This window comes from Amblyomma americanum, chromosome 4 (genome assembly GCF_052857255.1).
Source record: "Amblyomma americanum isolate KBUSLIRL-KWMA chromosome 4, ASM5285725v1, whole genome shotgun sequence".
In the NCBI taxonomy this organism is placed as follows: domain Eukaryota; kingdom Metazoa; phylum Arthropoda; class Arachnida; order Ixodida; family Ixodidae; genus Amblyomma; species Amblyomma americanum.
This window is the reverse complement of record NC_135500.1, coordinates 176584291-176604662: the sequence shown is the minus strand read 5'-3', so window position 1 is coordinate 176604662 and position 20372 is coordinate 176584291. Positions and strand designations below refer to the sequence as shown.

Genomic DNA, 20372 nt, shown 5'->3' with positions numbered 1-20372 from the left:
GAGAAGTGGAGATCTTTTAATGCTGATTATGCGCTTCCCAAAGCCGCCGGGAAGCACGCGACGTTCACACTAAACAATTACGCATCCATAGGGGGGCAAATCAGCTTGTCCCCAGACGAACACCCACTGCCACCTATTGGATGCTAAACAAGGGAAGGGTGCACTCCATGATACTTTAGAGGGTGTAATGGTTGCACCCCCATGAAAGCTTACTATTTTTCCATAACGCCTCTACGAATGCAATGTTGGAATCGTACTCCACATTGATTCAGCCGCGAAGCAAGAGCCTTGGGTTGACGCACACCCTCTCAACTTTCATGCGGTGCACCCTTCCTGAAGGGTGCTGATTTCGGCACCCTTTCACTGCGCCCACTAGGTGATAATGGGTGTTCGTCTGGGACACGCTGATTTGCATCCTTATGGTTGAGAAATTGTTTAGTGTGTTGGGCGAACATTCCGACGAGCGTTGAAGTCGGCTAATGCGAGCGCGCATCCCAGTCCGTTGCCGCCCCTTTCTTGGTCCCGTTATTGTCCGTCGCGCGCGTGGCGTAGCCAAGGGCGCAGCGGCGGAAGAGACGTGGCCGGCTCGTTCGTGACGCGTCCGCCGGCCGATCTCCGAAAGGAGCGGTCGGTGGGTGGCGGCCCCGGATAAATATATATCGGCAGGACGATCGGTTTCCGTCTCGTCTCTCGCGTCCTCGGCCCCGTCGATGGCCGAGCTGGCGTTCGTGCGCTTCTGCCGGTCAAGGCTACGACGGCTGGAGGCGTGAGCGACGGCCGAGCGGCCTCCGAAAAACGGAGCGCGCGTTTAGCCCCTTCTCCGCAGTGCAGCTCGTCAGAAGTAGCGCGCAGCACGGCATTGACGCGCACACATGGCTCGTGGAGGGGCGCACTGACTGCTTGCTGGGCGAAGCCAGAATGCAGTGCGCCTCGTTGGCTTCGCATTCTCGCTGTTTGTGCTAACACGTGAGACCGCCGACGCGTCGGCAGTCGGTAATAATAATAATAATAATAATAATAATAATAATAATAATAATAATAATAATAATAATAATAATAATAATAATAATAATAATAGTGCTTATTTCATCACCGAAAAGTACATGGTGGCAGGATGTCCTCAGTAAAAGCTGCCGCTTCGACAGCTTGACTCGGCCATGGACACCCAGCCGCTAACTTTGGCAACAAATCAGTGGGTCACACAACTTTCAATACGTATGTGTTAAACAGTGTTACACGCGGTCACGACGGGTAATTGTCTGGCTCTACTGCATTGAAACCTAAACGGAGACTTGGTGCGCACGGGCACCTTGAACCCAGACCTAGTGCGATCCATTCACTCTTCTGAAAAAAAAAAAGAAGAGAAAAAAACAGTAACGCTTTCTTTAGGCCTGAACCTAAACTGCAAGGCACGCCTAAGGTGCAGGACTTCAGATTTATTTCTACCACTCGCGCTATGTATAAATATATTTTTCAGCGTACAGCGAGATCTCTGCGTGCGGTCTGATCGAAATGCGGCCGCTCGTCGAAACTGCGCTCAGCATCGCATCGCGGTACCGCGCTGAGCCACCTGGGCAAGGGAAGGCTTTCGACACGCTGCACCCAACTAAAGCGCGGTGGATGGAGACGGGCGCCATCACTGGTCCCCGTCAAGAGCGATCACGATTTCTCGGACGCTTTCTGCCGGCAGTGGCGCCGCTGCGGCGACGAGCCGCATGTCGCGCTCGGTGTCTGCCCGCAGCGCGCGATTCGTCGGCCGACGCAGCAATGACGCGTGGCCCCGCGACTGTGTTTACAAATGAAGCGCTGCCGTTCCCCTCCTTTGCTTCGCGTTTGTTTTCTCTCCGCTCCGGACTGTGAGGCGTTCGTTTATTCGGGAGGTGACGTCGTCACGGTGCTAGTCTATGCTCGTACGCTGTGCACGTGCGTATATGAACCGATATACAGTCGAACCTGGTTGTAACAAAACGGTTTATAATGAAATAATGGATATAACGAATGAATGACGATTCCTCTTGGAAACTCTGTCAACACTGGCTATAGCGAAGGTACGGCTACAGCGAAGTAATCGCCGGTCTTCTTCAACTTCGTTATAAAAGTTTCAACTTTACTCCACTTTTTCCGCCAGCTGGGAGCGCCTGCTTGAGGGGACGTAAGATGGCTGCATTGTCTGGCTGTTTTCGAACATTTTCGAATGCACGGGACCTTGACCTGCAAAAGAGTAGCGTCTCCCAGAAGGAGCGTGGATACTGCTCGGAACTATGTTTTCAGTATATTTTAGCGCGTCATGCCACTCAGCTTGAAACCTAACTCAGCGATTTCAGAATAATCCGCGGCAGCGAAAACTCACGCCAGTGTTTACCACTTTAATCGCGTCATTCAAAGTTTTGCTCTTCTTGCGATGTATATCTTGCTCGTCCAGGAATTCGGGCGCGCTCTGCGTCTCATAATTGTTTCGGAATGCGTTAATCTTACTCCAGGGTCTCGTAGTACCAACTAGCCCGCTTCGTTCTGGATCTCACTCTGTTGGTGCACTGTCGCGTAGTGCGGAAACCGTGACCAAGGGTAGGGGTGTTACTCAAGCTACAAAATCGCCGGCTCTCTGACTACCAGCACAACGTGATCAAGTACCACTTTGAACCACGCGACGATCTACGATGCACACTCCGAAGAGGTTTTATGCCTGCTTTGGGAGGCTTGCTTCCAGGAGTGCCATCTCTGGGACAAATGCTGAAGGTTCGAATTCCTCAGCAGACGATTAAGTCTCCACCGCACTGCGTTCTGTTCGCTCCTTTGTTGTGTTCAGCTGCAACTAATGAATCAAATCTCTTTTGCAATTGCAATTTTTATTCTCAATATTTTGCCAGGGTTTCACGAAAAATTCGAATAGGTATGGGGCTGCTTTGTATTTCAGTGGTCATATCCGTTCTACAGTAGTGTAGCTAGCACCAGTTTCAAAAAGCCGGGAAGTTCGAAATCCTCCGTCCCTCATTGTACAGAAACGCATCCGACTGACGCTTGGAACACGACCTATGCGCAAAGAACGGTCCTGAAGAATCGCCCCGTTAGCTTCGTACCTCATTTCAGACGCGTTATTTGTGGTGACCATTTGGAGCACACGCGTGTTGTACCTCTGCCTACCGCGCTTACGTCGGCGCCCGTGTGTGTTTCACCAGACTTTATTCCCCCTCGCCTTCCATGAATTGGTCGGCCTTATTCCGAGGAGGACGTCACGACCAAACCACCGACGGTGGCCGTTCCGGTCCGGGGCTCCACGGCCGATGCGCACGCACTCGACTTCCGCGAGCAACCCAATGCGCGCGCACAAACACGATCGCTGCCAAAACCACCCACGGACGGAAGCCGCCTGGCCGCGCAAGGAAAGAGAAATAGAAAAAAGAAAACGGACTCTGGACGAGCTTCGGCAGTTCCCCTAATGGAAACGGCGCCAATTAAGAGTATTCGCCGTTCCGTACTCGGCGGCGTGGCGCGTGTATCTCGGTCAACGGGCGTCGATTTTCGCGGTCTTCACCGCGGTGGGAAGCGCGGCGTGGCGTCAGCGCGTAGTCGTGTCTCTGCATATCTAATAGCGCGCCGACGCCGTTGCGGGTTCCTCGGCGGCCCGCTTGGACGTCGTGACGCGCAGGGGCGCGTGCACCGCTGCTGCACTCCTCCTCCTTCCCCGCTGCAGCTCGAGTGCAGTGTCGTAAGAACCCCCGCAGCGCGCGTCGGGGGTCAAGAGAGGTGCACCGCGAAGAGCGCGACCGCTTCGTCCCCCACGCCCCCTCCCATCTCGATCTTCCTTGAGCGCGCGGAGGTTAGCCGAAACGTCGCCACGTTCCGTGGAAGGCGCCACCTCATTGGTTGGCTGGTATGAGTTTGTGCAGTCGGAGGACTGGACGCTGTTCCTCATGCATGGATGGGTGGATGCATAGATGAATGTTTAGACGGTTTTCTACAATCTAAGGTAGAATATACGAGGAGGGGCGGTGTAGAAGGGACCGCGATGCAACCACTATTTCTCCCTTCTTTGATTCGGAAGGCGTCCAAAACGACGGGTGGTACTTCAGGGCCTGCCCAATTCCTTCCTTTATGTATTTCATGTCTGGCACAGATATCGGTATGCTTGCCAATCGTGTACGATCATCGACAGTTTTCAGCTTTCCGACTGGTATGAACCTTAAGATATCCTTTTTTCATCATTCAATTCGAAGTGAAAGGCGGTGCGGGTTAGCTTCTGTGATCCGTATCAAGAAACTGTCGAGGCACGCAGTTTATTTCTGAAATTTTCCAGAGGTGGCGGCACCTGTACTTCATTTTTCAGCTTTTTATAGTTTACGAAAGCTCTAGTTTAGGTGTAAGTAGCATATTTGTTCGTAGTGCGTTGTAATCTGTCGTACAGGCCAACGTCATTTTGTATTCAGAGTCCCGTTAATTGCAACACTTCCCTCATTGATGCCCTACTGTGCAGCGATCTTCCGACTTGCACTTACTTGTCCCTGCTTTTTGCGAATTTATTACATTTTGTTACGTTTCCTTAAAAATAAAAGCTCACCGTATCTCTGTATGTCGATCGTTCATTGGGGCTCGAGGGGTGTTAGTCTTGGAACACGCTTAACGTTTAGATTCTAAAGCGCCACCTTGTGAATTCCTGTTCTGGTCATTTTGCCCTAGCCCTTCTGTCTTCGCTTTCGTTGCTTTCGAGGTTATATGCGTGCAGCATTTCCAGCACAGCCTGAAAATTTCCGCGCCAGCAGCTCGAGAACGCTTACTCCAACGTAAGAATAGCAGCTCAGTTAGCGTTTTCGGCCCATATCCGTTCCCAGTTCTGGCACGCTGAATGTCGTTTCAAGATAACCGGTTTATTTTAACCTCTATTAAGTCTATTGGTGCGGGCATTCCAGCAGGTGTCTCGCGTTTTGATTTTGTCACACGTTCTTGTGATGCTTCGCCGTAGATTTTGCTATTTTTAAATGCAAGATTGAATCTCTGCTGTTTTCTTTTAACGTCCTCTCCTCATTTTTAAGCTTCTTTCCATGCTATTGTGGACGGGTCCAGATAAATTTATTCCATCTGTGGGGCTTAAAAGTCCACCAAAGTCTCAGTATATACGGAACATTCATCCTTCGTCGAAATGCTGCCGCCGCGGCCGGGATCGAACCCGCGACCTTGGGATCAGCATGCTAACGCCATAATCACTGACATACCCCGTCGAGTTACTAACCCTTATTGACTAAACATTATGGCAATGCCCATCGCTCATCTTCCCTTCTCAGTCGCTTGAGGCGTGTCGCCACTTTTCGACGATCTCATCGTCCTTGTAAGCGGCTACGGGACTGCTGCAGAGGGTTACCCAACTCAGTGATTTGCAGATGAGGATAGACTGTGAATCCGCAACGCATACTCCTTTGGGCGTGTTTACATTCTGCCATCGAAGGACACGACTGCTACCGGTCTGGCAGCAGTGTTTGGCCGCAGCACACCAGTGCTGAGCAGGAAAGCTTAACTGCGCGCTCATTTAATCGCATACTACATGTTTACATTGCACAAGGAGTTCGTGAGCTTGCGTCGTCGATGTAATCGCCAATTACTGCAGTCATGTGCGTGCTTGTGGGCGTATTTTATTGCAACCACGTGGCTATCGCTGGCCATAAAATGTTTGAAGGGAAGTGACCATGATAGATTAACAAATAATAGCGGGCCGCATCAGGGCAACCTCCGTATCAGTAACTGCCGGGCACCGTGAAGTCACGTGGGGTCCTTTGCCCGCTAAGACGTTCCGCCGGCAGAGAAGTTCCGAGGGTGAAAGGGCCTGGGTGCTTGGCTCGCGTCCAGCACAGCGCCGGGGGTCGCGTGACCCGCGGCGCGCGTGGGAGTCGTATTGTACTTGGCACGCCCCGTGAAACGCCCGGCACGGGGGCAGGGCTGTCGCTCCTCAACTGGTTTTCCTTTTACTTGCTCAACGCGGTGTGCGGCCGGCCCGTTAGTTGCGCAAGAGTTAAAAGCCGCTTCGGCACATTTTATTGCACCTCGTCTGTCCAGCAAGGTGCGGAGGTGCCTCTCTTCGTTCTGTCCGTTCGTGTCATTCTCGGCACCCGTGTTCCGAAACACTAAGAGCTCACGCGTAATCGCTACCATTCGCCGCGCCGCCTGACGGCCGGCGGGTCTATATAATCAAAGCTCTGGAGAAACGCTCGCGTCATACGATGGTAAATGATCGCGATGCGAGACGCTGCTCTTGAGCAAAGTTACGCCCGTACAATCGACGATCGATGATGCGCGCCTCTTTGCGGCCCCTGAATAAATAGCTACCCATGCTCAAACAATCGACCAGACTGACATCACCGTGCGTTCGTGCCGGAGACGCAGTCTCGATCACGGCAGAACCTGCTATGAGAAAGGCTTTCAAGGTTAGACGCGCGGCAGTCTGCCCTTCTCAAGAAGCGGTCTTTTTTTTATTGTTTTCGTTGTTTGCGCTGTCTCGTTGATCCACGTGCTTCTCACAGAAGGATGCGTGCGCGGCCGCGGTAAACTCGCTTTCACCGGCCGTTACGAAGGCGTCACGTCAGTGGCCGTGCATTAGCACCGATCTGCCTAATACGAATGGCCTCTGGATCAGTGCGAACATAAACGACTTGATAACGCCTGCACATCATTGGGGAGCGGGCAGCTCATTCCAGGCCACCCGGTTAGCCGTGACTAAGCTTGTTGCCTTGGCTGAACGCTTCTCGAACCTGCTCGAGGACGAAAGGGATAAATATTCAGACGCAAGTTGAACAAACTTGGACGTAACGCTCATCTACCCAGCGCGCATCTTGCGCGAGCATTACAGAACGCGGACGCAATATGTGCGCCGCCATGTATATATAACTACTGTATGCGGGTACAGTGATTATCTGTCGTCCGTAATGAAATTCCAGGCTCTCGTGTCACGCTTACAAAGCTCGCTCGAGCGCTAATTGCGATGACAAGGCGGCCTTGTCCGGAGCGATTTGTTGCGGTAACGGGCGGAAGGGGCGGGCAATTCTCGACCCGTGGCGCGCCAACTATCTATTTTGTGCGCCTCCTTTAGCGATTTGACGGTTGTTTCGGAGTTACGGAAAAGGAAAAAAAAAGTGTTTTTACGTTGCCTTTGCGTAGGGAGTTCATTTCAATACGACTTTCGGCCAAGGTCGTAGATGGCATCAGCGCAGCAAAACTTAGCGAATTGTGCCGTGGTAACGAGCACACCAAATGCTTTCCTTCATCCGACGAACCGGTGCACGAGGATGGTTTGAGCTGCGGGATGCCATTTGCAGCGTAGCGGATTTGGGTGGGAACGTAAAAAGAAAAGAGCAATTAAGCATTCCCGCGCAGCTAATCGCAGCTAGAGAAATGACGTTCTTTCTTTTCTTCCCGCAAAGCGTTTAGAGGTAATGGTACTTAGTTGACTCCCGAGGGGCAACGGGCGCTCACGCTAACGAGAGCGTGCGTGGTTGAAGATTGAAGAGAGTGCGTGTGTTTGTGTGTGTGTGAGAGAGAGAGAGAGAGAGAGAGAGAGAGAGAGAGAGAGAGAGAGAGAGAGAGAGAGAGAGAAAGCTTTAATGTGAGGAAGAGTGGAGAGGCAGGCCGGAGTAGCAGGTGTCGGACCATCTACTCCACTCTTGATGGGAAGCTGGGAAGAAAATGCTAAAAGAAAAGGAAAGTGAAGATGGCAGGTAAAGAGCAGCACACGTCATGCACAAGACAAAATATACAAGTGCATGCACTCACATGCATAACCATCACACACAGCTGGCTTATACGATGGGCCTCGTCCCAAAAATTGCAGCATCGCTGTCCCTGCGTGCCGAGCTTGTTCAATATTTTTCCAGGCCTTTAGGGGAGCCATTGCTGATAAGCGGCAAGTGTCCGGTTGGTCGACAGTCGTCTGTCGCAGCAGTATGCCCACAGTAACCAGCGTGTTGCACTTTTGCTTTTAACCAGCCATTTGCTACTTTATTTGGTGATTCATCACTCAGATGCGCCTATTTTTAATAATAATAATAATAATAATAATAATAATAATAATAATAATAATAATAATAATAATAATAATAATAATAATAATAATAATAATAATTGGCTTTTGGGGGAAAGGGAATGGCGCAGTATCTGTCTCATATATCGTTGGACACCTGAACCGCGCCGTAAGGGAAGGGATAAGAGAGGGAGTGAAAGAAGAAAGGAAGAATAGGTGCCGTAGTGGAGGGCTCCGGAATAATTTCGACCACCTGGGGATCTTTAACGTGCACTGACATCGCACAGCACACGGGCGCCTTAGCGTTTTTCCTCCATAAAAACGCAGCCGCCGCGGTCGGGTTCGAACCCGGGAACTCCGGATCAGTAGTCGAGCGCCCTTACCACTGAGCCACCGCGGCGGGTACCTATTTTTTCCCGCTTTGATAATGGGTACGTCATATCGATCGCAACAAGTGAGGCATAGTAGTGCTCAGCATTTCCAATTTTTAGCCTTCACACGCAGTTTTCACTGGCTGCATGAAAAAAGAAAATCAGACACACGAGGTTAGGTCTGGGCCGCTACGCGGTGCTCACCACACTACCCCCAAACCACTGTGCTCTGCGCACGGGCTCCGGGCTCGATGTTCACACTCTAAGCATGCATGCGTACACTCTAACCAGAAAAGGGATAGAAGAGAGTAAGCTGCGCTCTAGCGCACTTAATCTATTTTGCTATAGAGAGTTTTGTGCGGTAAAGGCCAGTTTACTGCTTTTTTACTCCCGTATAAGCATGTTCGTGTTTAGAGTGCACAGACGTTCATTCATGAGCAGGAACGCCTAGATTGTGTGACAGGAGCTTACCGCATGTCTTCGCATCTGTCCTGGTCACACGCGAATGAAAGTGAAAAACTTTATTGCCAAGGAGGATTCTCGCGGCGTAGGTGGGTCCCTCAATCCAGGGCCCCAGTGGCTTTGGCAGCCCTGTCGATCAGCTTGACTTGTTCTTCAGGCTTCGAGCAGGACAGCGCCGCCTCCCACTGCTCCGGTGTTGGTGCGTTGTTTATTGGCGTTGCCTGCGTTTTCTGACAGGCCCACTTGTCGTGATAAAGCGTTGAGCGTTCCCCGCGGAGCGGAGGCGGCCTGAAAATTCTGAAAAAAAAAAACATGGAAGCAGCTTTCAGGCATCTGACACACGAGACCACAAGAAAGGTTAAGTGCCACTGACTGCACCATTTTATCGTCGCGACGAGTGTTTAGCCCGCAGGGAGTCGAACTGTGGCTAGAAGATTGTTTGCATTAAGTCCCTAAGGGAGCAATGCTTGCTGTTTGAAGACCATGGCTGCGGCAACCTGCTGTTAGTGCTAGTCCTTTCTAGCCGAGAGTGTACAGGTAAGGCCAAAATAACTCGGAACTTTATTCAGTTTACTCGGAACTTTATTCCTTGGAACTTTACTCACGCATGGTGTTCTGATATTATGAAGGTTTGATTTGGTTTATGGGGGTTTAACGTCCCAAAGCGACTCAGGCTATGAGGGACGCCGTAGTGGAGGGCTCCGGAAATTTCGACCCCCTGCGGTTCTTTAACGTGCACTGACATCGCACAGTACATGGGCCGCTAGAATTTCGCCTTCACCGAAATTCAACTGCCGCGGCCGGGATCCAACGCGCGTCTTCCGGATCAGCAGCCGAGCGCCATAACCACTGAGCCACCGCGGCGGCTGATATTATGAAGGTTTCTTAGGACTATGCGTGAGCGCGCACCAGCAGTCTTTGATAGCATGCGTACCCAATTTTCGCCATGTAACGCACGAGAGGAGTTTGATCGTCGAAGCGTGCTCCGTGTTATTATGACCGCGACTGTACACGCGTATACCTCAGCGTCATTCACGCGTTCCCCACACCGCAGGCGGCCGTCGTGTCCTGCGTGGCGTTCTCCTCGGGCGCCTCAGCGCCTCCTCCTCCGAGGCGCAGCCCCTACTCTTCGTTCCGCAGCATCCTCCCCCCGCCCGGGTTCCACGTGGAGCCCAGCCGGCGCGCCGAGAGCTTCGCCGAGCTGCCCAGGCTGGACTCGCCCGGCGGGGACTTCGTCGGACACCCGCTCGACTACGGCAGCAGCCTCAACTTCGGCGGCCCGCTGGCCACCACCGTGGGAAAAGTGAAGGTATGCTCACGCGCGCGCCTCCGTCCGTCCTTTGCGGAATCGGACGCCACACAAGGGACTCGAGGAGGAAGCGCATGCCGAAAGCGTTGACTGTCAACCGCTTCCTTCTGTTCCTTCCGCGTGTCCCCTGTGTCGCGACGTCGTTCCTGAAACCGCGCATGCTCTGGCTCTCCCAACTATAGCCCTTCCCGACAGGAATAAGTGAATTAATATTTTTGACTTCTTTATCGGCGTTCTCCTGGGCGGGCCTTGGGAGCACAAACGCGGATAAGCAGTACGGCGATATCAGCCTTCAGACTTGCACTGAATAGCGAGTTATTTCTATGCAACTTGTCAGTTGGTAAAGGAAGGAACCTTTCGTGAATTAGGCCGCGTCTACGCTGGGTATTCAGGCACCGCTGAGTGGAGGGTAGCAGGACAAAGAAAGTTCAGGATGTGGCCCGAAACTGGAGCTGGTCAACCATGTGGCATAGGGGAAGAAGAAAACACTGGCTATGCAGGACACAGTGTGCCCTGAGCGCGGTACTTTCTGAACAGGAGTGAAATACTTTGCACGTAGCGCAGTAATCGCCTCCCCTTTGCTCTTTACTCTGGGCCACCTATATGCGTGACATACACTTAACGGTTTTTGTGCAGCATGCCCAACTTTTCTGCACACTCAGCAACTAGCGCCATCTGTCCATCTGTTGGCCATTAGTTAACGAACAGCGCGTATTTAAACGGGGATATTTAATACCGTTAGTTTTGGCAATAGCCCCGAGAGATTCTGCGCGAACATGGCGCTTATCATGGCCGACTTTTCCTTCTCGCTGCAAAACTGACCAATGAAATGCTTCTTGTTCTCACACCAACTAATTCCGACGGACGTAGAAATTCAATGAGATGTGCCGAAAATTCAAAATTCCCGCTGTGATTTCTAGCGTACAGCGCCACGAGGCATGTATTGTCAGCAGGGCAAACTGAAAGTGTTTGTGGAGATTTCCTGGGCTTGAGGGGGGAAAAATGAGAAAGGAGCTACTCCATAAATCGCAGGCCGAGATTAGAATGTTAATTCCGCACGTTGCTTTAATCTGTACAATGTGGTGAAGACGGGGCAGTGAAATGAACAAACTGACCTTCGCAGAGAGTTCACATTTCCAGGGCACGCACTTAGGGTATATTTTCGTTATACTAGTAACTGGTTAGATCTCACTGCAGGCGACGGTTAATACAGTCGAATCTCTTTATAGCGAAATGGTTTATAACGAAATAATGGATATAACGAAGGAATGACGATTCGCCTTGGCACAAGCTCGCTGAACACGCGCTATAGCAAAGCTACGGCTACAACGAAGTAATCGGCGGGCCCTTAGGCTTTGTTATAAAGAGAATCAACTATAATTTGATCCTGCGCGTCTGCAGCAAACACAACTGTAAGAACCTGGGCGGCCTTAACACGGCCAGAAAGATTTTGACCCATGTCAAGACTTTCTGCTGAAAGTTGCTACAGGTCCGTGCGCATAGTCGTTATTGCCGGCAATTATTTTTAAACGTTCTCTGAAGTGCTTCTTTGATACCAATCTGGCGGTGGCGCAACGATCTGGCCGATTGGGAGAATAGGCTTCTGGACGTGGGGATAATTGCACCCGATCCATCAGGATCTTGTTTGCTCCTGTCGCCGAGTGGCGCGCTGTGCCGGAACCTTTCGCTCACGCGCCTGTTACCAAAGGCGCGCACCCAAGCGACGCCTGGGCACGTGTGCGTCGGTGGCAGCTGCTTCCTGGTCGGCCGCCACCCGGCTTTTCCCACTGACGGAGGAGCGATCGCCGCCTGCCGAACCTATCATTAATGGGCACTAAAAGGCTGGCGCCTCGGTCGGCCTTGCACGCGCGCTGGTGCGCTATTGTTCCCAAGGGGCTGTTTCTGTCGATTTGTCTTGTAGCGTCTTTACTGCGGCCGGCGACGGGCAAGGCCACACTGACCGCGCCCCTCCCCCTGGTGAACGAAGTTTCCGTCATGTGTTTCGAACGGTAAACAACCGCAGTGCCCATGTGAATGGGCTCATATCACATTCTGAGTTAGCTGACGGAACGATCAGTTTTCGATTTACGTCTCGGTTGGTCGCTAGACTGGCTAAATGGTAGACTGATCAGATGGTTGAATATGGCGCTAGATGTGCTGTCATGCAGGTCCATAATCATGATTTGACTTAGCCGAGAGACGAGACACGAACGCAAAGCACACAACACAAGTGAACTCTTCGCTGTTGAATTATGAATCAGCACCAACTTGCCCAGATCGCCGCCCTAACTAATAGGTCGAGAAAACTAGTTGGTTATATGACATTGGTTCGTGACACACACTGTTACGTTCGGTGGTGAAGGCGCAGTGAATGCAGCCAATAGTCCTATAATTCGTTTTCCTGCTACATCCTTTCTAATAGGTAATATCAATCATGGAGAAAAATGGACAGTTGTTTAACGAAGTCGCGCTTTGCAAAACGAGGTCAACTCCGGCAAAGGAACCAGAAAAAAAAGCTGTGCTAGCTCAGTGCAAGGGCTGTATGAACGGCGAAAATATGCGAACGTGCCTTAACTCGCCTGGAAGCCGATTTTTGTTCCCATTGAAATACTTTTCACAAGACAACAGAATAGCTGCCGTAATGCATTATGAAGGTGCGGGACAGGTGACATCTTATTTTGTTGAAAGTGTCACAAATATCAGTGCTAACTTAACGCACTATAGATTTTTTACTCTATTTGCAAGGATTCTCTGGTCAGCATTCTTTTGAACGAATGCTACGTACGAAGACGCACCGTTGTGTCTGCAGAAAAGTAACTGAGCGTTACTTATTTCAGGCGTGCGCAAGAAATACATGGGCAGCGCCCCACCTGTCATGTATTTCAGCGTGTTCGTCTGAAATAAGTAGCGCTCAGTCACTTTTCTAGAAACAATGCAACACCAACTAGCCCCTCAACGCGTTTTATTAAGATGACCTACCAGTTGCACGAGAAATCATTAAAACGTGAGCTGGCGTTCGAAGTAACGAAAATTCGGACGCAGAGTGGGTTGGTGCACACGTGACGTACTGAAGCCCTCGTACAGAAGCTGCGCATGGCTCTTGAATTCTCGCGAGTTCGCTCGTCAGTGCAATCTGACGTCAGAACCGCATTCCGCTTAGCGCCGACGTCACTGTTACGTACAGCGTTGTGAATTTAGACGTCCAGGTGGGAGCCGATGTGGTCGGCGCTCACACGCGCCGCATTCGCAAATGAGCCGATGTCAGAGATCGAGCCCACTAAAGCGCGGCATGTGATCGGGTCTGCATTGTCGTTAGCTTGATCGCCCTCGACCCAGTATACTTCCTCGTCCACTGCTTCTGCCATCTGCGCGGCTGGCAAGGCCGTGTGGCGCACGTGCGAGCCAAGTCGTGCGTGCTTCTCGGACAGGATTGCGAAGAAGAAAAAAAGAAACAGTGACCGAAAGAGTGGGCTCGCAGAACGCATAACGAGCGCAGCAAGGCTTTGGTATCAATTTTATTGGTCGTGGGTTTGCATGCGAATTATAGGCTTCCTCCCGCCGCACTGGGGCCAGTTGTGCTGTAGGGGAAAGGCACTCGTTCGTTCGCGTGAGCTGGGGACCAAGGAGCACATGCATCCCTATATAAAAAGAGGGATTGGTGAAATCACGGAGGAATGATTTTGAGCGCTCTTATTCGGAAGTCCCTATGACAACGCCTGGGTACACCTTGGTTTGCGAAAGGCGCGCTGGAGAAGGCGCATGGTGCGTACTTCTTAAACGCGCCTGCTTCTGGTGTTCTGCTGCCTGCTAGTTAAACGCGAACGCGTCTGTCCACCTTGCGAACACATCGCAGCAGCGAGCGCTGATCAAACGACAAACGTTAGCGTCGACATCGTCGCAATTCAGTTTTACATTCTGCTGTGTTACGCCGCAGTGTCAGTGTAAAGTCGTGAGCTGTGGAGCGGTGAGCTTCGGAACAGTAAAATCTTGACTCACCTGCTCTGGCTCTGGTACGGGGCTTGTCTCAGTGCCATTTGCATGTCTATGGGCTTTGCTCGAGCGCTAGTATATTGTCTGTGCAACCCTGTACACGCTTTAATATTTCGCTTCCTTTGCACCATAGAGCGCTGCTTGTGCGCTAGGGACGAGTCCATTCATGGCTGTAATACTGTTTTCGCACGAGTGGGTATCACATGCGGCATACTTAAATTTTCTACTGTGCGGGTCGATTTCTCAATTTGTGGTTATTCGCGCCGAATAATAGCGATTTCCTCTTTTTTTTTTCTGCCAGCCACAATGAGAAAGGCGAGTGATTATATGTCAGCGTAAGAGGCGCAGCTTACAGCACTTACAGCTAGCAATAATCATACAAGACGAAGATTAAGGGAGTGATTACTCATTACCATTCACCCGGCGCAGCCATACAGCTATGTTCAGAGGGAAGCTACACAGCTTACTTAGAAGCTTCACAGTCAAACAAAAACTCGTCCTTGTCCTAGGCTTGAACTCGCGGGACCACCATCCGTCCGGCTGTAATCGGTTAACCAATTAATCTAACGAAGATGGCTAGCGGACGGCAGGGCGAGGCCGCCTCGATAACTCTAAGCAGGGACGATATTAGCCCAGTCTGCTACGGGGAATTTCCTAATGTGAACTATTTCAATCTGTAGCTGTGCAGCTTTCCATTGTAGCATTATGGCTGTGCTTGGGTAGGTGATAGCAAACATTAAGACGTTTTGAGCCGCCACGGTGGCTGAGTACAATAAAGAAAAAAAAAGCCACGGTGGCTGAGCGGTTATGGCGCTCGGCTGCTGGCCCGAAAGACGCGGGTTCGATCCCGGCCGCGGCGGTCGAATTTCGATGGAGGCGAAATTCTACAGGCCCGTGTACTGTGCGAAGTCAGTGCACGTTAAAGAACCCCAGGTGGTCGAAATTTCCGGAGCCCTTCACTACGGCTACTCACATAGCCAGAGTCGCTTTGGGACGTTAAACCCCCCATAAACCAAACCATTGAGACGTTTTGTCGGGCTAGTTGGTTAAGCATCATGAAGCGAACAGCGTAACGAGACAAATACAGCGCTAAGGAGTTAATGGTGTGTGTATTCTTTTGTTTCTCTTTTTTCTGCGCCTTTTCGAACAAAGAGTTGTCAAAGTGCTTCGTGTGTCGCCCCTATGTAATACCCTCCCCGGAGGGACTTCAGGGTATTTAAATAAATAAATAAATAAATAGTTACTAGCAAGAGTGAAATACTTGGGGACTTGGGGAATTCCCCTAAATACATTGGACTGAGCCGGATATTGGTACTTATTTTTACTTTCTCAGAGTAAAGCGGAATCCTCGAAGCGACTTCCAAAGAAAGGATGTACTCGTTTTGGTGTAGTGGTATAGCGAAAGCTCGGAAAACCCGACGCAAACCGGGGTGTTGACGTTCGCAGGTCCTGGACTACGCGAGCCGCATGAACGCCGACGGCGGCCGCTACGGCAAGCCGCTGGTCAAGCCGTACGAGAGCATCTACGCGAGCAAGTCGACGGGCGCGCAGAAGTACGCCGCCAAGAAGCACAAGCCGCAGAGGCCCGCTTCTCGCTCCCAAGTCGAGAGCAGCGAGAACGAGATCGAAGGCTCGGTCGGCGGTGACGACGGTGCCAAGGACGCGGCGTCGAGGGAGGCCTCTTCACTCGAGGACGACCAGCTGTCGCCCTTTGACTTCGCGACCTCCCGGAGCGGCGAGGAGTCGAGAGAGTCGCCTTTCCCTGAGGCCGGGGAGATGGCCGGATTCTTCTTCTGAGGGATGCGCGGCGACCCAAGGACGGCTTGTGTCCCGCCGGGTTTGTTCGCGTATTGAGTATCAACGGACAGTGGGGAAAAAGCGTATAGTGCAGCGGACAAGCGGATGATGACATGATGGCGTCATAAAAGACCAACACGCTAATGGGCGATTTATGGACTGCAGAGAACTGCAGAAGACAAGTGGACGGCCATAGGATAGAAAACAGCTGTTTTGTTGTCTTCTATCATGTAGTCGTCCATTTTCCCACTGTCTTGTGGGGAAAACTGTTTCATGCACACTGCCGTCGCCCCACTGGTCTGCTGCCCCTGTTGCAATAAAGCGTGTTTTGCGTTTTCTATCCGGTCCTCTCATCTGCCATCGTCCACTTGTCCACTCGTGCTTTTACGCAGCGTCCGAGAAACGGTAACTGTGTTAGTGCTCCTGTTGCAGTTGCCTTCGTAAAGATTGAAGTGGAAGTTGTCAACGCTTAGGAACGAACAACCTTTGGTCAGGAATGCATAACGCAAGGTTCTTCTTCAGTAGTCTGTTTTTTTTTTGTGATCAATTTTTTCTTGCCGCGCATAATATTCAGCCGCATGGCTATAAACGAGCTGGTTGGATACAAGAGGAAGTAATGGTGTTATTGCGCACATACTGTTAACACCGTAACTTTAAGAAAGTGTGCGCGATATGGAAGGGTGGCAAAAAAACGCCTTTGTCTTACTGAGTGCTATCGAACGGCATAGACGGCGCTGTGAAATGGTTTGCAAGGCGTTTCAGCCTTCGGCAACGATGAATCATGTGCTGCGTACTATGTGATTGTCAAAAAAGATGCTGCAGATATATCGGTACTTCTAGCACGCGGCACTGTGGAAGGCGTTATTGAGAGTCACAACAATGAAAATGCAGTCGTGGCACTCTAAACATGAATACGCCTATGTGGGAGTAAAAAGGGAGTATAGGCAGTCCTCTAGACCACTCCCTTCCATGAAACAGAGTGTTCTAGAGGACTGCCTATACTCCCTTTTTTACTCCTTACATACACACGCTACATAGCCGCTGAACAAAGTTTTTCCGGTGTAAGGGGTTAGCGCCCAGAGATGAGACTGTTCTAACGTTATCGTGGTACCGTTATGGTCACTTACAGTGGATAGACCGGCACACCTTGCCTTTTAATGTTATGTTTGCGCGCAGGGAGGTACGAAATAAATACTCGCCATTTCAGGACGCGTCGAAATCTGTCTGATGTTGCAGATACTTTTTGTTTACTTTTAATCATCTTTATTTTAAAATGTATCAGTGACGACGTTTGTGAACTTCAGTTTTACGATAATTGTACTCCTGGCAGTAAAGTTTCGAATCACGGGATCTGAGAAAATTGACTTTGCCAATTAGTGAGCTCAACCTGCTCTGACATTGAGGCGCATAGTATCCGCTGGATGTCGAAAGGTGTAACAGTAGCTGGCGCTGAAGTTAGAAAATATACAAAGCGGCTGTGGGCATAATTGCAGGCGCCGCTCTAACTCGAGGCTAGATATATTACCTCTATGTCCGGAGTGCTTGTAACTGGACGCAATGCGTGGCGGACACATTCCACAGCTACTAAGAGAAAACAAAAACAAACAGACGTGTCCTCCAGATGCGATTCCAGTTTGTTTTGGCAGTCACGTGCGCCGCCCTCAAGCGCCTACTCTGGAGGGCATGCAGACGCGAACGGACGAATGCGGAACGGCATCTGTGGCTCACCTTCGCGCCACATGCGGAGGAGCGCCTTCTTATCCAGGCACCTTGAAGCGCCAAGTTCGCGCACACAGGCGTGATTTCCTCGCGTGAAGCAGCGGAAATGCAGGGGAAAGCGAATCCGCGGACTGCGCAAGGTGCTCTGTCGCGCCGCGTTGCTCACAAGGACGTGAGCGCGAATCCCAATGACCAGCGGCAGAGTGGCGTGTATATGCGCCCAACCTCCCCGATTAGCATTCTCGAGACGTCGGTGAGGAACGAGCGAAATCACGCAACTGCAAAACCTCGCGCATTTTCTTCTAGGGCTCGCGATGATGGGTCGTGCGGACTGGGAAAGGGGTCGCTAGGCTAGGAAGAAAAGCCACGAGTTCGTCGGGGAGAAAGGCCAGCGATCTCCGCAGGGACAAAGCGTGCGTTATGGATGACTTGACGAAAGCTGCATGCCGTTCAATTTGCGCGGACATTGGCTATGGCACCGAGGACAACCCGTTAGCAGTTGTGTTTGCGCCGAGCGAGATGTTTTAATGCGGCTGGAAAGTGCCGCTTCCTTGCAGGCGGCAGGGGATAAAGAATACGAGTTTTGCGTGACCGGCAAGTAAGCGGGGATACGCGCCTCACGATTATTTAGAACTTTTGTATGTTTTATTTTCCTGCTTTCCCAGTGAGCTGTGAGCAGCAGGAAATATGAAGGTTAGCATTTTTTTTTTTCAGCGCGTATACATCGGGCTACAAGTCGATGTGCTTCGCCTGTACAACTACCAGGTTTCAACGCTTTGAAAAGTTGCTTGCCCCGAAATAAACTTACTTTCTGCCATTTGTCTTTTGTGGGAAGTATATTTGCGCAGCAAATATCAGTATGTGTAAGATGGCGTTGCGGCCTGTTATGAAAGAGAATGAGCCAACTAAATAAAACAAAAAAATGTTGGTACCACAAACAGAGTACATTTGCGAAAGCCTCTCTTCGTATTGAGCCCTGATACTGTGGTGCGCTATGTGGAGTGAATTGGTACTTGGTACGCTGTGCTTTTGCTTCGCCGCTTAAAGGCCGCAATATTGTCCCATAAAAATACCGTTCACATCATTTATCATTTCTGCTCACAACACAACTGAGAAATTTTCTATTTGTGAGTAATGTACAGGAAACACTGAGCGACCATACCTTCGGCTCTTTTTATATTGAGAAGATGGTCCGTCGTTTCTTTCGCGCTGTTCGCAACGAAAACCACTGTGCTTCAGCTGTAGAACTATTCTAAATCGATTCCTCCTGGCCTCTTGGTGATCTCCATGAGGAACAATAAATGTAATAAACGGAATATATTTGTGCAAGGTCGTCCCTTGTGCGGTTATTAGGAGATAGGAGTTGAATTCCTTGCAATCTGCGATTATACGATGGCGAAGTGACCTGCTTGTTCGTTTCTCTACAAGTGGACCCCACGCACGAATCTACTTAACATTCACAAGTTTCCATCTTATGTATATAGAAATCACCCTGCTATCCTGTGCTTACATTTCTTTTCGCTGCGATGTACGACACCTGCTTGAGGTGTGCAAATGGCGCGTCTGGCTGCACCAATGGACAGCGACGTTCTGTTGCACATTACTCGCCTGGTAGAGTGTAGAACTGGCCGCACGAAGAGGGCAAGAGTGATTCATAGCAGGTGTTCATCGTGTAGTGAGGTATGGTGTACTCATGTTTTCAGGTTTCGTTGCGAGAGAAAAGTTGTCTTTGTGAGTGTGATATTGCTTTCAACTTGATCACACTGTTGAAATAAAATATATAATCAACAAAACCGTGTGCTGCGCATGTTTTTTCGCCTTGCTTGTGTAGAGCCCCTTGAAGTCTTATAGTTGGTCAGTCGGAATTCTCATTAATTTTGAACACACACACACACACACACGCACACGCACGCACGCGCGCGCGCGCGCGCGCACACACACACACACACACACACACACACACACACACACACACACACACACACACACACACACACACACACACACACACACACACACACACACACACACACACACACACACACACACACACACACACACACACACACACACACACACACACACACACACACACACACACACACACACACACACACACACACACACACACACACACACACACACACACACACACACACACACACACACACACACACACACACACACACACACACACACACACACACACACACACACACACACACACACACACACACACACACACACACACACACACACACACACACACACACACACACACACACACACACACACACACACACACACACACACACACACACACACACACACACACACACACACACACACACACACACACACACACACACACACACACACACACACACACACACACACACACACACACACACACACACACACACACACACACACACACACACACACACACACACACACACACACACACACACACACACACACACACACACACACACACACACACACACACACACACACACACACACACACACACACACACACACACACACACACACACACACACACACACACACACACACACACACACACACACACACACACACACACACACACACACACACACACACACACACACACACACACACACACACACACACACACACACACACACACACACACACACACACACACACACACACACACACACACACACACACACACACAC

General features: G+C 50.7%; 1 protein-coding gene across 1 annotated transcript in view; it reads left to right on the top strand.

Annotated features, from left to right (window-relative positions):
* Window positions 1-19084, top strand: part of LOC144128715 (uncharacterized) — a 60911-nt gene extending 41827 nt beyond the window's left edge. Inside the window, exons 2-3 of the mRNA XM_077662353.1 lie at window positions 9887-10141; window positions 15578-19084. Of these exons, the coding sequence (XP_077518479.1) occupies window positions 9887-10141; window positions 15578-15928 (606 nt within the window). The 3' untranslated portion in view covers window positions 15929-19084. The remainder of the gene's footprint in view (window positions 1-9886; window positions 10142-15577) is intronic.
* Window positions 19085-20372: the final 1288 nt, after the last annotated feature.